This window comes from Schistocerca serialis, chromosome 2 (genome assembly GCF_023864345.2).
Source record: "Schistocerca serialis cubense isolate TAMUIC-IGC-003099 chromosome 2, iqSchSeri2.2, whole genome shotgun sequence".
Lineage (NCBI taxonomy): Eukaryota > Metazoa > Arthropoda > Insecta > Orthoptera > Acrididae > Schistocerca > Schistocerca serialis.
The window spans coordinates 379,685,145-379,699,449 of NC_064639.1; the positions used below are offsets into that span (position 1 = coordinate 379,685,145).

General features: G+C 44.4%; 1 protein-coding gene across 2 annotated transcripts in view; it reads right to left on the reverse strand.

The window, feature by feature from the left end:
* LOC126455557 (homeobox protein Mohawk) overlaps positions 1-14,305 on the reverse strand; it is a 113,308-nt gene that overhangs the window by 17,381 nt on the left and 81,622 nt on the right. For both annotated transcript variants that reach the window (XM_050091313.1, XM_050091312.1), the window contains exons 3-4: positions 13,486-13,651; positions 3,100-3,280 (exon numbers count right to left, since the gene is read on the reverse strand). In XM_050091313.1, coding sequence (XP_049947270.1) covers positions 3,100-3,280; positions 13,486-13,651 — 347 coding nt within the window. The remainder of the gene's footprint in view (positions 1-3,099; positions 3,281-13,485; positions 13,652-14,305) is intronic.

Consider the following 14,305-nt stretch of genomic DNA (forward strand, 5'->3'; position numbering starts at 1 on the left):
GTAGTGATTTCAGATGAGCTAAGAAAATTGCGTATGGAATGAATGAAAAAGCACTGGGCTGAGCACAAGAAGCAAGTAGCCCAATCTTCAAAGAGAAAGTGAACAAGGAATGACTCAAGTGGTCCAATGTAGCCAATCAAGTTAATAATAGTAATAATATACACTCAGGTAATGGAAGTCATGGGATAACAGTACATATATATACAGATAGCAGTAGTGTCGCAGACAAAAGGTATTAAAAGGGAAGAGCATTGGCAAAGCTTATGTTTGTACTCACGTGTTTCATATGAAAATGTTCCCGATGTTATTATGGCAACATGATGAGAATAACAGACTCTGATTAGAGAATGGTACTTGGAGCTAGATGCATGGGACACTGTATTTCAGAAATTGTTAGGGAATTCCATATTCCAAAACCCACAATGTCATGAGTGTGCTGAGAATATTAAATCCAGTCATTACTTCTCAACATGGGCAATGCACTGGCCAATGGCCTTTTCTTAATGGCTTAGAATAGCAGTGTTTGCTTAGAGTTGTTAGTGCTAACAGGCAAGCAACAATGCATGAAATAATCACAGAAATCAATGTGGGACATACATCAAACATATCCTTTAGGATAGCACAGTAGAATTTGGCACTAATGGGCTGTGGCAGCAGATGATCAGTGCAGAGGCCTTTGCTAACAGCAAGACATCACCTGAAGCATCAATCATGGATTTATGACCATATCGGTTTGGTCCTAAATGACTGGAAAACCATGGCCTGGTCAGATGAGTCCCGATTTCAATTGGTAAAAGCTGATGGTAAGATCTGAGTGTGGTGCAGACCCCACAAAGCCATGGACCCAAGTTGTCAATAATGTGCTCTGCAAGATGGTGGTGGCTCCATAATGGTGTTGGCTGTGTTTACAGGGAATGGAACCAATCGTTGGATACAAATGATTATGTTTGGCTACTTGGAGACCATTTGCAGCCATTTGTAGACTTCATGATCCCAAGCAAACAATGGAATTTTTACAGATGACAGTACGCCATTTCACTGGGCCAGAGTTGTTTGTGACTGGTTTGAAGAATATTCTGGAAAATTCAGGTGAGGGATTTGTCACCCAGATTGCCTGACATGAATCCCATTGAACATTTATGAGGTGTAATGAAGACATCAGATAGTGCAGAAAATCCTGCACCAGCAACACTGTCACAGCTATGGAGGGCTACAGAGGCAGCACGCCTGAATATTTCTACAGGGAATTTCCAACAACTATTTGAGTTCATGCCATCTTGAGTTGCTGCAGTATGCCTTGCAAAAGGGTGTCTGAGACAATATTAGGAGGTATCCCATGAATATTCTCACCTCCTTGTACGTTTTGTAGAGTAGCAAGTGGATGTGGCATGAACTTGACAAGTCATTGGAAGTCTCTTGCAGAAATACTCAGCTGCCTCTATAGCTGTCCATAATTGCAAAAGAGTGTGGTGCAGGGATTTATGTATGAACTGATCTCTTAATTATATTCCATAAATTTTTGATGGAATTCATGTCAGACAGTCTGGGTGGCCAAATCATTAGCTTGAATGATCCAGAATCTTCTTTAAACAAGCCGCGAACGATTGTGATCCTGTGACAATGTGCATTGTCACCCTAAAAATGCCATTCTCCAAGCAGCCAAGCATAATCATTTTCATTTAATGATCAGTTGCATTCCATGTAAACACAGCCCACACCATTAAAGAGCCAGGGTCCATGGCTTCATGGGGTCTGCACCACACTCGAACCTTACCACCAGCTCTTACCACCTGAAACTGGGACTCATCTGACCAGGCCACAGTTTTCCAGTTTTCTATTGTCCAACTGATATGGTCACATGCCTTGGAGAGGTGCTGCAGGTGATGTAGTGCTGGTAGCAAAGGCACTCACATTGGTCATCTGATGCTGTAGTCCATTAATGACAAATTTCACAACAGTGTCCAAACGGGTACATTCATTGTACATCCCACATTGATTTCTGTAGTTATTTCATGCAGTTTTGCTTGTCTGTTAGCACTCTCTACAACTCTACACAAACGCCACTGCTCTTGCCATTAAGTGAATGTCATCAGCCAATACATTGTCAGTGGTGAGAGGTAATGCCTGAAATTTGATATTCTCAACAGACTCTTGATGCTTTGGATCTCAGAATACTGAAATCCCTAACGGTTTCCAAAATGGAATGTCCTATCTGTCTAGCTCCAATACCATTCCACTTTCAAAGTCCACTAATTCCTGTCGTACGGCCATAATCATCTTTTCACATGAATCACCCGAGCACAAATGATGGCTCCACCAATGTATTGCCCTTTTATATTTTGTGTATGTGACACTAGCACCATCTCTATATATGCATATTGCTATACCATGACTTCTGTCACCTCAGTGTTTATTTAGTTAATAGCACTAAAACATTTGTTTAGAGGACCTTTCACAGGCAACCAGGGAACATGTCAGTAAATTGATAGCCCAATAAAAGAAATGAACTGTAAATATATTGGTAGATATTTGGCTTGCTGCCAATAAGGCCGTTTCCTGGCCCATTGCATGTGATGTGGCTGCATGATCCTGTGTGGCTGAGTGTCAACTCCATATCTACATGGCATTCATGGGATCCTGATGTAATATTACATAACATTAAACTGCAGTCTCTATAGGCCAAAATCTTGATGCTACCAAATTCTGACATGTGGTGGTAGATGTTTTTCTTTCTTATAGGGAGCATGACACAATCTTCTCAAAAACAACCCAATATTCAAACGTGACTTCTGAATGAGCAACCCTCTGCATAAAAATTTCTTAGGTACAGAATGTAGATGGGATTACTCCTAACTACTTTGTGTGGTATCACTTAAATGGCAATCTGCTGCATTGCCAATCATGCACACCAAATTTGTGTTTCTTGCATTACAACTTCAAGGTTTTACAATTTTAACTGCCAGTTGTACCATATGAACACTTGTCAAATGGGCTATCACATCATAAGCAGTAAGTACCAAAGATATATGAGTTGATATTTAAACAGCTAGTTGATTACTCACTTACAGCATCCTGATTGTGAGATGCTCGCTGACTTACCAGTATCGACAGTGTCGCATTCATCCCAGATACTGTCATCTGAGGCGATGCTGAATCTCTCGATGTTGCCTTGTGTCTTCCTGCTGTAATTTTTGATGAGTGATGTCCATGTGCAGTGGTGTTCTGTTCCACAGCCTGCATTCTTCAACTTCCTTCTCCAGTTGGCAAACCAATTGCAGATCTGGAAAGGAAAGAAGTATGTTACTTAACAGTGAAAAAGGGTAACAAGAAAATAGAGCCACATCTGATACAACTAATGTGAAATAAAATGCTGACTTGAATGTTACCAGAAAACACATTATCTCATTCTAGTGTTTTGTATAGAATATTTTACAAGGCACATTTTAGATGATTTTTGTCCCTCTTTTTTGGCACGGAAGACCTTTTCATAAGCTAAAAAACTAAACTCGCCCTAAAAGGCCACGAATGCCCAATGGTACCACTAGCTGCCATGTCATCCTCAACCAGTAAGCACCACTGGATGCAGGTATGGAGAGCCCCGTGGTCAGCACGCCACTGTCCCAGCCATATGTCAGATTACGAGGCAGGAGCTGCTAGTTCTCAGTCAAGTAGCTCCTCAGTTTGCCTCACAAGGGCTGAGTGCAGCCCACTTGCCGACAGTGTTCAGCAGACCAGATGGTCTTCCATACAAGTGCTATCCCAGCCTGACAATGCTTAACTTTAGTGATCTGAGAGGAACCAGTAGTACCGTTGTGGCAAGCCTGTTGGCCTAGACCTTTTCATACGTATGATAAATTGAATTCTTGATAGTATAATGTCATTGGAGCTACATTATCTCTTTTCTCTTAATCAAAATAGGCAAATAAAGTGAAAATCATGTTTAAGAACCCAGTGCAGTATCACTCCTAGTGTTAGTGAAGATTGCATCAAGAAGTATGTTCTCATTTTAAATGAAGCTCTGTAGGAGCTTAGCAAACATACATGGAAAATAATATTTTTTTACTCTTAAGTCTTATAGTATGACTTGAAACAACTTAGTTCTTAAAACTGCTTATAAAATATTTCCTGTCATCAAGGTTGTTATTCAGTCACTGATACAGCCACGAACATGATGCCAGATGGTTCATGTTACTCAAGGCAACTGGGCAGAAATAGCAATAAAACTTTTTCCTAGTCCATGAGCTACAGTCTACATATTTTGGATCCTTAACATACTTACAAGTTTTTGTTTCTTTTAGAGGAAGTGACTCAATGAAAACATCAATTGGAGGGTAGGGTGAGTGAATTTCTGTTTGCTAAAGTCCAGACTATCACCAGTATGCCGCTGCCTGGAGCTATGTTAAATAATGCACACACTCATTGGGCAGATTAAAACTGTGTGCTAGATTGAGACTCAAATTTGGAACTTTTGCCTTTTGCAGACAAGTACTCACTGACTGAGCTACCCAGGCAAGCTTCACATCCAGCCTTCTCAGCTTTACTTTCTGCAATACCTTATCTCCGTTTTTTTCCAAATTTTGCAGAACTTCTCCTGCACATCTTGTGGGGCTAGAGAGACTAGCACTCCCTTTATTTCCAGTGTGTCAATTCAGTAAAATATGGTGAAGAACTTCGGTGAAATTTGGGAAAAAAGGAGGTAAAGCATGGGAGAAAATAAAGCTGTGAGGGCAGGTTGCGAGTCATTCTTGGATAGCTCAGTCAGTGAGCACTTGCCTGCAGAAGACAAAATGGTTCTGAGTACTATGGGACTTAACATATATGGCCATCAGTCCCCTAGAACTTAGAACTACTTAAACCTAACTAACCTAAGGACATCACACAACACCCAGTCATCACGAGGCAGAGAAAATCCCTGACCCCGCTGGGAAGAAGACAAAAGTCCCACATTCGAGTCCCTATACGGCATTCTGTTTTAATGTGCCAGAATATTTCAAATCATTGCACACTCCACTGCAGAGTGAAACTTCATTACGGAAACAGAAACATTTGATAGTTACTCCAAATTATCTTTATAAAATCCTGGAGTCGTCCTATCAGTGCTACAACCATCTGGTTCCTAGATTCATAGTGATGAATGCTCTTTGAAAAAGTTACATCAAACTTCTGTATGAATCATTGATAGCCAAAGCTGGAGAGTAATTAATGGTCTAGTTGTAATTGGTACACGGTCTTTCATTTTGGTACTGTTGTTACCAGTTCTCGACCAGTTGCTTTTACAATATATTGAAAACAGTGTTTCATCATTTCGGAAAAGGTATGTATCCAGCGTCAGTTCACTAGTTAAAGTTTCGGAAGCTGTTCACTCACTACTCAATCAATCACTCACAACATTTGCAAAGCTTCCTGCTTCATCTGGTTGCAGATTAAGCAGCGTTTGCTGTTCCTGCTTCTGCCTTGGGTTGAGTGTTGTGCGGCCTCTCGACGTTGACCTCTTTCTCTCATTGTCACATGTTGTTTTCCCATCCTCTTGTTGCATGGCATGACTAAGACGCACCACGTCTGGACACCTCATAGTTGACCGCCACTGTAGTTAGTTGCCCAGCCCAATGACGAGTCGGTTGTTCGATTTCTCATGCTGCCACCTAGAATTTTCTTGCAGAATGCCAGAATCGGTCTTGGAGCGTCCGAATTCCTGCAATCTGATGTAATTCCCTCGTTGGGAAATCTGTAGGAAGATGTATCACCAGGAGAAGAGCTTTGTTCTGTACCATTTGCAACATCTTGAATGATGTATTAGTGGCGTTTCGCCACAACTTGGTGGCGTACTCGAGCAGTGCCCTGATAACTCCTAGGTACAGTGTGATGCCGCAGTGTGAGGGCAGCAGCATCGTATGATTTGGCAGGGTGGAAAGTAAGTGCAACCTTCCCAGCACTTTACTCTTGCCCACCATATATGCGCCTTGCACATCAGGCACCAGTCCAGGGTGATGTCGAGATACTGACTATTGAGTGGCCAAGGAATAGGACCACTCACAATTCACACTGGCTGTAGATTAGCTGGCAACTTCTGCTTGGTGATGACCACTGCTTGGTTTTTGGCTACATTGAACTTGAGCTGCCATTTGGTGGCTCTGGCCCCAAGCTCATTGCAGGTCATCTGTAGGTGACAGTACGCTGAGGCTCTGTACAAGTAATGCAGTATCATCGACATATAAAGCCATTTGAATTCCCGGGTCTTTGGGACTGATAAGAGGGAGTACAAAAGGGGCCCGAGCAGAGACCCCTGTGGTGGTCCCACTGTGATGTGGCTTGCTCTTGATGTGGCGCCGTTGGCACACACATGGAATGTGTGTCCACTCAGACAGATTTGCAGCAGGCAGGCATGCGACACAGGTACCCCCTGCACAAGCAGCTTGCGTAGAAGACCTTCGTGACACATGCTGTAGAAGGCTCTCGAGACGTCAAGGGCAGCGCCTCTAGGTGCTTGCGATACTCCATTGTCCCCATCGTCTGCTCCACCAGCCGTAGGAGTTCATGTTGCGTGGAATAGCCTCTGGGAAGTCAGATTATATGTTAGGAAGCAGCCCTTTCTCCCTGCCATTGAGCCTCAGTCACTTGATGTAGAGCTTGTGAAAGACCGTGGAGAACGAGGGCAGCAAGCTGAAAATTCTGCACTAGGGTGGCGTTCTCTCCCGCCTTTGGAATGGCTACTACTTCCGTGTGTTTCTCTGTGGAAGGGTAGCGGCAGGTTCGGAGGATGTTGTTGAAGGTCGCCACCAGGATATGCATAGCATCTGCTAATAGCTGCTTCAGTAGGTTGGCCCGCATCTCGTGGTCGTGCGGTAGCGTTCTCGCTTCCCACGCCCGGGTTCCCGGGTTCGATTCCCGGCGGGGTCAGGGATTTTCTCCGCCTCGTGATGGCTGGGTGTTGTGTGCTGTCCTTAGGTTAGTTAGGTTTAAGTAGTTCTAAGTTCTAGGGGACTTATGACCACAGCAGTTGAGTCCCATAGTGCTCAGAGCCATTTGAACCATTTGAACCTTCAGTAGGTTGTTGTCCATTTGGTCGCACCCTCCTGCTTTCCTGGGTTTCATGTGAGCGAGCTGTTATCGATGACGCCTCTGTTTGCCAGGAACACCTGCAACATCCGCTTCCAGGCGGATGTGGTCTGTCGAGCCAGCGTGAAACTAGCCGCGAATACGTCGGCTAGGACTTGGCTTTGGAGTCTGGTTCTGGGATAACATCGCGCACCACTTGCAGCGGCGGTATGCGCTGGCTCCATCTCAGGAACTGATTCGCCATATTCCAGGCGCTCTTGCCGTCGATCCTGAGCGTGGCGATCTTGCCAGCCCACTCTCGATTCCAGTGGTTGGCGACTGCAGCTGTAATGTCACGACGGAGTCGATTTAGCAGCCGTTTGATGGCGGGATTCCTCGTGATCCGCCACTCACGAAAGATCCGCTTCATCTCGTTTATGACCTGGCGGATGTCCGGTGGAAGTTGTCGAGATTTGTCCTTTAGCTTCCAAGGTCGGCCAGGAGCGGCCGCATCAGCTGCGCCCAGGACATGGCGCGAGAATGCAGCGAGTACTGCGTCTGCATGGCGGCGACTGTCTTGGCCAAGTGCTCCCAGTGGACGGCTTACTGTTCGCTTACTTAAAATAGTGCGCTCCCGGAAAGCCTGATTTCTCTTTTTATTGTCGAGTTATTTCCAGAAATATAAGTACTTCTGGTCCGGAAATGTACTGCCAGAAACATTACTGGGAAACAGTGTCTAGCAATGTTGCTGAACATGGCCAGCAATGTTGACAGTCAACAGTGCCAGGTCATATTGGTGGCAAGGTGCAATTTACTGACCCATCAAAATGCTCTTTGGGCGGTGATCTGATGGCGTCAAGACTCGAGACTTGCACGGTTACATATAAACTGTTCGGATTGTTGAGCTTGTCTGGATTTGAAAATATACTGTTGTGGAGAACTTAAGAACGAATAACTTTCGTATGATGTGTCACTACCTAGTACCATAGCTCGACAGAATTTGGACCAGACATAGAAAGATGTGCCTTGGTATAGTACAAAGATAACTGAAAGATATATACAATGAGACGAACAGAAATGATGCTTTTAGTCATTGCTTCATAGATGAACAGATGAAACAGTTCGAGCGAATCACAACTTCCCTGTTTCACACCATTTTTAATCCAAGCACTGTGTTCTTGGTCTTCCACTCTTATTGTTCCCCCTTGGCTCTTGTACAATTTGTACATTAGCCGTCTTTCCTTATAGCTAGCCCCTATTTTACTCACAATTTCGTACATCTTGCGCCATTTGACATTGTTGAACGCTTTTTCCAGGTAGACGAATCCTGTGAACGTGTCTTTATTTTCCTTCAGTCTTGCTTCCACTACCAACTGCGACATCAGAATTCTCTGTGGTACCTTTACCTTTCCTGAAGCCAAAGTGATTGTCGCATCAGTTTTCTTTTCCATTCTTCTGTATATTATTCTTGTCAGCAACTTGGGTAAGTGAGCTGTTAAGCTGATTGTGGTATAATTCTCGCACTTGTCGGCTCTTGCAATCTTCGGAATTGCGTGGATGATGTTTATCTGAAATGGTACATCGCCAGACCCATACGCTCTACACATCAACGTCTACAGTCGTTTTGTTGCCACTTCTCCCAATGACTTTAGGAATTCTCATGGAATGTTATCTATCCTTCTGTCTTATTTGATCTTTAGCCTTCGAAAGCTCTTTTAAATTCTGATTCTAGTACTATTTCCCTTCTCTTCTATACTGAGTTCTTTTTCTTCTTCTATTACATCATCAGACAAGTCTTCTTGCTCACAGAGACCTTCAATGTACTCTTTTCACCTACCCTCTGCGTTTAACAGTGGAATGCCCATTGTACTCTTAATGTTACCATCCTTGCTCTTAATTTCACCGAACGCTATTTTGACTTTCCTGTGTGCTGAGTCAGTCCTACCGACAACCATTAATTTTTCAGTTTCTTCACATTTTTCATGCAGCCATTTCGCCTTAGCTTCCCTGCGCTTCCTATTTATTTCACTCCTGAGTGACTAGTATTTCTGTGTTCCTGAATTTCCCTGCTCATTTTTGTACTTCCTTCTTTCGCCGACCAACTAAAGTATTTCTTCTCTTACCCATGGTTTCTTTGCAGTACCTAAGCTTTTCTTTCCAACTTCAGTGATTGCCCTTTTTAGATAAGGGAAAGTCGGGAAAGAGAACGCACTTAGTATTTAACCGCTTATATCTAGCAGATGAGAAGGTTAAAACAAACTTTTCTTATAACAAATTATTGCTGGTTTATTTAGGAATAACATATATCACTTACAGCTGCCTAGCTTTTAACACAAACCTTAAATGTCAACATATGTAAGATACTGCACATTCGTACTCTTTCCGTATGGTCTGGTAAGAGTATGCGACATATAGTCAAAGAGTACTCACTAACATAAAACACAAAAAAATTCACAATGTCCTTCACAACCTATGCATTCTTCATGCCACCATTGGGAGCAATTATCATACTTAGTCCAGTCTTCCGTGATAGACTCCTTCTTGGATTTGCACACGGGTGTTCCTGAAAATGATGACGCTGTTAAGTCCAGATTAGCTCCAGAGATTCTGCGTTGTTCGTTACTGGTACTTTGTCTATTCTTGTTTTTTTTCCTGGTTTAGCTTGTTTTTCTAACAATGCGTTATTGTATGGAGACCCAGACAAAATGTCGGATTTTTTTGCCATTTTCTTCTTAGTTGTGGTCGGTCATATTTTGACAGTGGATAAATAGTGAATAGGTCTACACCTGTCCGTACATCAGCACTCTGAACTTCAGTTGTGTCACGTTCTTGGTTTTTTCCTAGTGACTGCAGAGGCATATCTGTCACTGAGGAGCAAAATTTGTCCGTGGGTCCCTGTTCAACTCATCTGCCTTCTTCAGTTCTTGGAAATTCGGCGCTCTCAGTGATTTCTAATGCACCAGAGTCTTCTGCTGTGAAGACATCCGGACTGAACGGGAATATTCCCGATTACTGGAAAGACTTCTCAGCTGTTTGGATTGTGGCTACTCTGGGATATGCAGTTCGAAACGAAGGACTTAGTAACCATTAGAAACAAAGAGGGAGGGGAGGGGTGGATTAACAGTGCGCGCATAGTCTTTCCCGCTATATTACAGCTTACTCTTTAACTGATGCCCCAAAGAGTTCAAAAAATATCATAAATGGCAGTCACTGCTTGGTTCCATTGTTCGTCGTTAGTTCCTCAAAGAACGGTGATTCTTTTCCCAAATAATTTTATTTTCTAGTGCAAACTTAGATAGCGGTTATTTCTTACAATATACAACTAAAAGATTACATAATTTGAACAAAAACTTATATTTACCTGCTATAATCAATAAACATGGCGGAGCTCTTCAAGATTACATGTGATGGAGTCGCTATAGAAGCAGCAACTGAATATGCGAGGGTAGCCCAGAAAGTAATGCACCGCATTTTTTTTCTCAGCCGAAAGGAATGCTACGAATGCGGAACGTTACGTATGTATTATTTGGAGTCTCCTAAGTGAGCGCGCCAAGTTTCCATCGCTTCTGACAGATAGCATAGCTGCAAGACAGTTTCAAAATGGCGTTTGTAGGTGATGTACGTTACAAGCAACGTGCAATCATGAAATTTCTCATTGCAGAGAAAGGAACTGTGGGGAATATTCTGTGCAAAATCTGTGGAGCATCTGCTGACGACAGAAGTAGGGTCAGTCGTGGGCTCGGAGGGTGAGCCCGTTAGAATGCGGTTCGGCCGATCTCCACGATTTGCAGCGGTCGGGGAGACCATCCACGGCTGTCACACCTGACCTAGCCCCCTTGGACCATTTGTTTGGGCTATTAAAGGATGCCGTTCGTGGAAAACATTTTTAGGACGATGAGGAGGTGAGTCTCAGGGTGAAGTACTGGCTTCGCTGTCAGGACAAGGATTGGTACCGACAGGGCATACACGGCCTTGTTTCACACTGGAGGAAGGCCGTAGAACGGGATGGACATTACGTGGAAAAATAGGGTATGCAGATAAAACACCATTCTTTCGTGTGTGGAGTTCTCATTATGTTCAATAAAGAATTGTTGAAGAAAAAAAATGCGGTGCATTACTTTCTAGGCAACTCTCGTAGGTTTTTGTTGTCGGTCACCCTTGCCAGTGTAGAGAAAATGCCAATGCGAACTCTTACCAGACAAGTACTCTAACCCAGCCTTACCCTATGTTCATACCTCGTCAACTGAACTGCCTTTTGAACTCTTTCTTACCACAGTATCTATAGCCTCAGAGAACTTCAAGCATGTCTCTTTATTCGTCAGTACTTCGATATCCCTCTTCTTTGCATGTTATTCCTGACTTGTCTCCTAAACTTCAGCCTACTCTTCATCACTATTAAACTGTGATCTGAGTCTATATCTTCCCCTGAATACACCTTACAATCCAGTACATGATTTCGGAATCTCTGCTTGACTACGATGAACTAACTGAAATCTTCCCAGTATCTCCCGGCCTTTCCCAAATGTACCTCCTCCTCTTGTGATTGTTGAACAGCGTATTCACTATTATTAGCTGAAATTTATTGCAGAACTCAATTACTCTTTCTCCTCTCTCATTTCGAGTTCCCCGGAACCCTTCCTTCCACTCCTTCCTGTACAACGGCGTTCCTGTCCCTCAACACACTTAGATTTTCATCGTCCTGTGAGTACTGAATTACACGTTCAGTAACCCCGTGTACTTTCTATGTCTCTTCACCTTCAGCTTGCGACGTCGGCATGTACAACTGAACTATCGTTGCCTTTAAACATGCTACAATCACCGATCATGAGAAAAAGACTAAATGATCAACAAAAGGGAAACGTTCTACGAGTCGGAGTGTCAGAGTTTGAACACGATACGGAATAATATCTCATCAAATCCCGTTTAGTTCATATTTTTTCCACAAGCGGCGCCGTATCTGCCACTACATGAAACTAGTACGTACACTACTGGCCATCAAAATTGCTACACCACGAAGACGACGTGCTACAGACGCGAAATTTAACCGACAGGAAGAAGATGCTGTGATATGCAAATGATTAGCTCTTCAGAGCATTCACACAAGGTTGGCACCGGTGGCGACACCTACAATGTACTGACATGAGGAAAGTTTCCAACCGATTTCTCATACACAAACAGCAGTTGACCGGCATTGCCTGGTGAAACCTAGTTGTGATGCATCGTGTAAGGAAGAGAAATGCGTACCATCACGTTTCCGACTTTGATAAAGGTCGGATTGTAGCCTATCGCGACTGCGGTTTATCGTGTCGCGACATTGCTGCTCGTGTTGGTCGAGATCCAATGACTGTTAGCAGAATATGGAATCGGTGGGTTCAGGAGTGTAATCGGAATGCCGTGCTCCGTCCCAACGGCCTCGTATCACTAGCAGTCGAGATGACAGACATCTTATCCGCATGGCTGTAGCGCGTCGTGCAGCCACGTCTCGATCCCTGACTCAACAGATGGGGACGTTTGCAAGACAACAACCATCTGCACGAACAGTTCGACGACGTTTGCAGCAGCGTGGACTATCAGCTCGGAGACCATGGCTGCGGTTACCCTTGACGCTGCATCACAGACAGAAGCGCCTGCGATGGTGTACTCAACGCCGAACCTGGGCGCACGAATGGCAAAACGTCTTTTTTGCGGATAAATCCAAGTTCTGTTTACAGCATCATGATGGCCGCATCCGTGTTTGGCGACATCGATGCCAACGCACATTGGAAGCGTGTATTCGTCATCGCCAGTATGGCGTGATGGTATGGGGTGCCATCGGTTACACGTCTCGGTCACCTCTTGTTCGCATTGACGGGACTTTGAACAGTGGCTCTACCCTTCATTCGATCCATGCGAAACCCTACATTTCAGCAGGATAATGCACGACCGCATGTTGCAGGTCCTGTACGGACCTTTCTGGATACAGAAACTGTTCGACCGCTGACCTGGCCTGCACATTCTCCAGAGCTCTCAGCAATTGAAAACGTCTGTTCAATGGTGGCCGAGCAACTGGCTCGTCACAATACGCCAGTCACTACTCTTGATGAACTGTGGTATCGTGTTGAAGCTGCATGGGCAGGTATACCTGTACACGCCATCCAAGCTCTGTTTGGCTCAATACCCAGGCGTATCAAGGCCGTTATTACGGCCAGAGGTGGTTGTTCTGGGTACTGATTTCTCAGGATCTATGCACCCAAATTGCGTGAAAAGTAATTATATATCAGTTTTAGTACAATATATTTGTCCAATGAATACCCGTTTATCATCTACATTTCTTCTTGGTGTAGCAATTGTAATGGCCAGTAGTGTAGATTCTCCGGCATAGGCGCTACCACAGCGGAAAAATACTGGAGTTTAACATTTTCTCCCTGCCGACAAGAGCCTCGGAAGCTTGTACCGCACAGCTCGACACACCTGTGTGTAGGTGAGTCCCGTCTGCAGGGCGAGCGCCCGCTTCTCCTCGCGGCTGGGGTACGGGTTGTCCCGGCGGCGCAGAAGCCAACGCTTCAGCTGCTGCTTGATGTCCGCCGTGAACAGCCGCTTCGCCAGCCGCTGCTCAGCGCCCGAAGTGCACGCCCTCCTGCAACAAGCGGGAGGTGTGCACCAGCGTACACTCTCACACACAACACAACACAAAACTGTTATCTTGGTCAGGGTCAGTGGGCAACACTGTCCCAGATACAAATTAATCATGAAAAGTATGTTGTGTGAAAATTAAAATTAGAGAACATTTGACGTGCCTTTGAATTAGGCTCAAAATCATATACAGCAGCTGGTATGTGCATTTTCAACTTCCCGCGGCGTAATTAATAGTCCATTAAATTTCGGGCATGCAGCCGCGCAAATAAAATTTCCTCCACTGATATTTCTGCCCCGTATCGTCCGGCCATCCTCAGAGTGAGTCACGGACAAAGTATGGAATCCGACTCTTGGGGTAATTAAACTGCAGAGAAGTCGTCATGGTATCACCGCCGCCGATCACACATCGATAAGCGAATCGAATGTCTATACTCCTTCGCCACAGGTGGCGCATGTGTAAGCTTATTTCTTTGCCGCTGACCAGCATCTGTGACCCGCATGGGCATTACCGCCGCGGTGAAGCATATAACGCCGCGCTTGGCATCTTGTCGTAAGTCGTGTGACTCACTCTGAGGATGGCCGGACGATGAGCGCCCGAAATATCAGTGGAGGAAATTTTATTTGCGCGGCTGCATGCCCGAAATTTAATGGACTA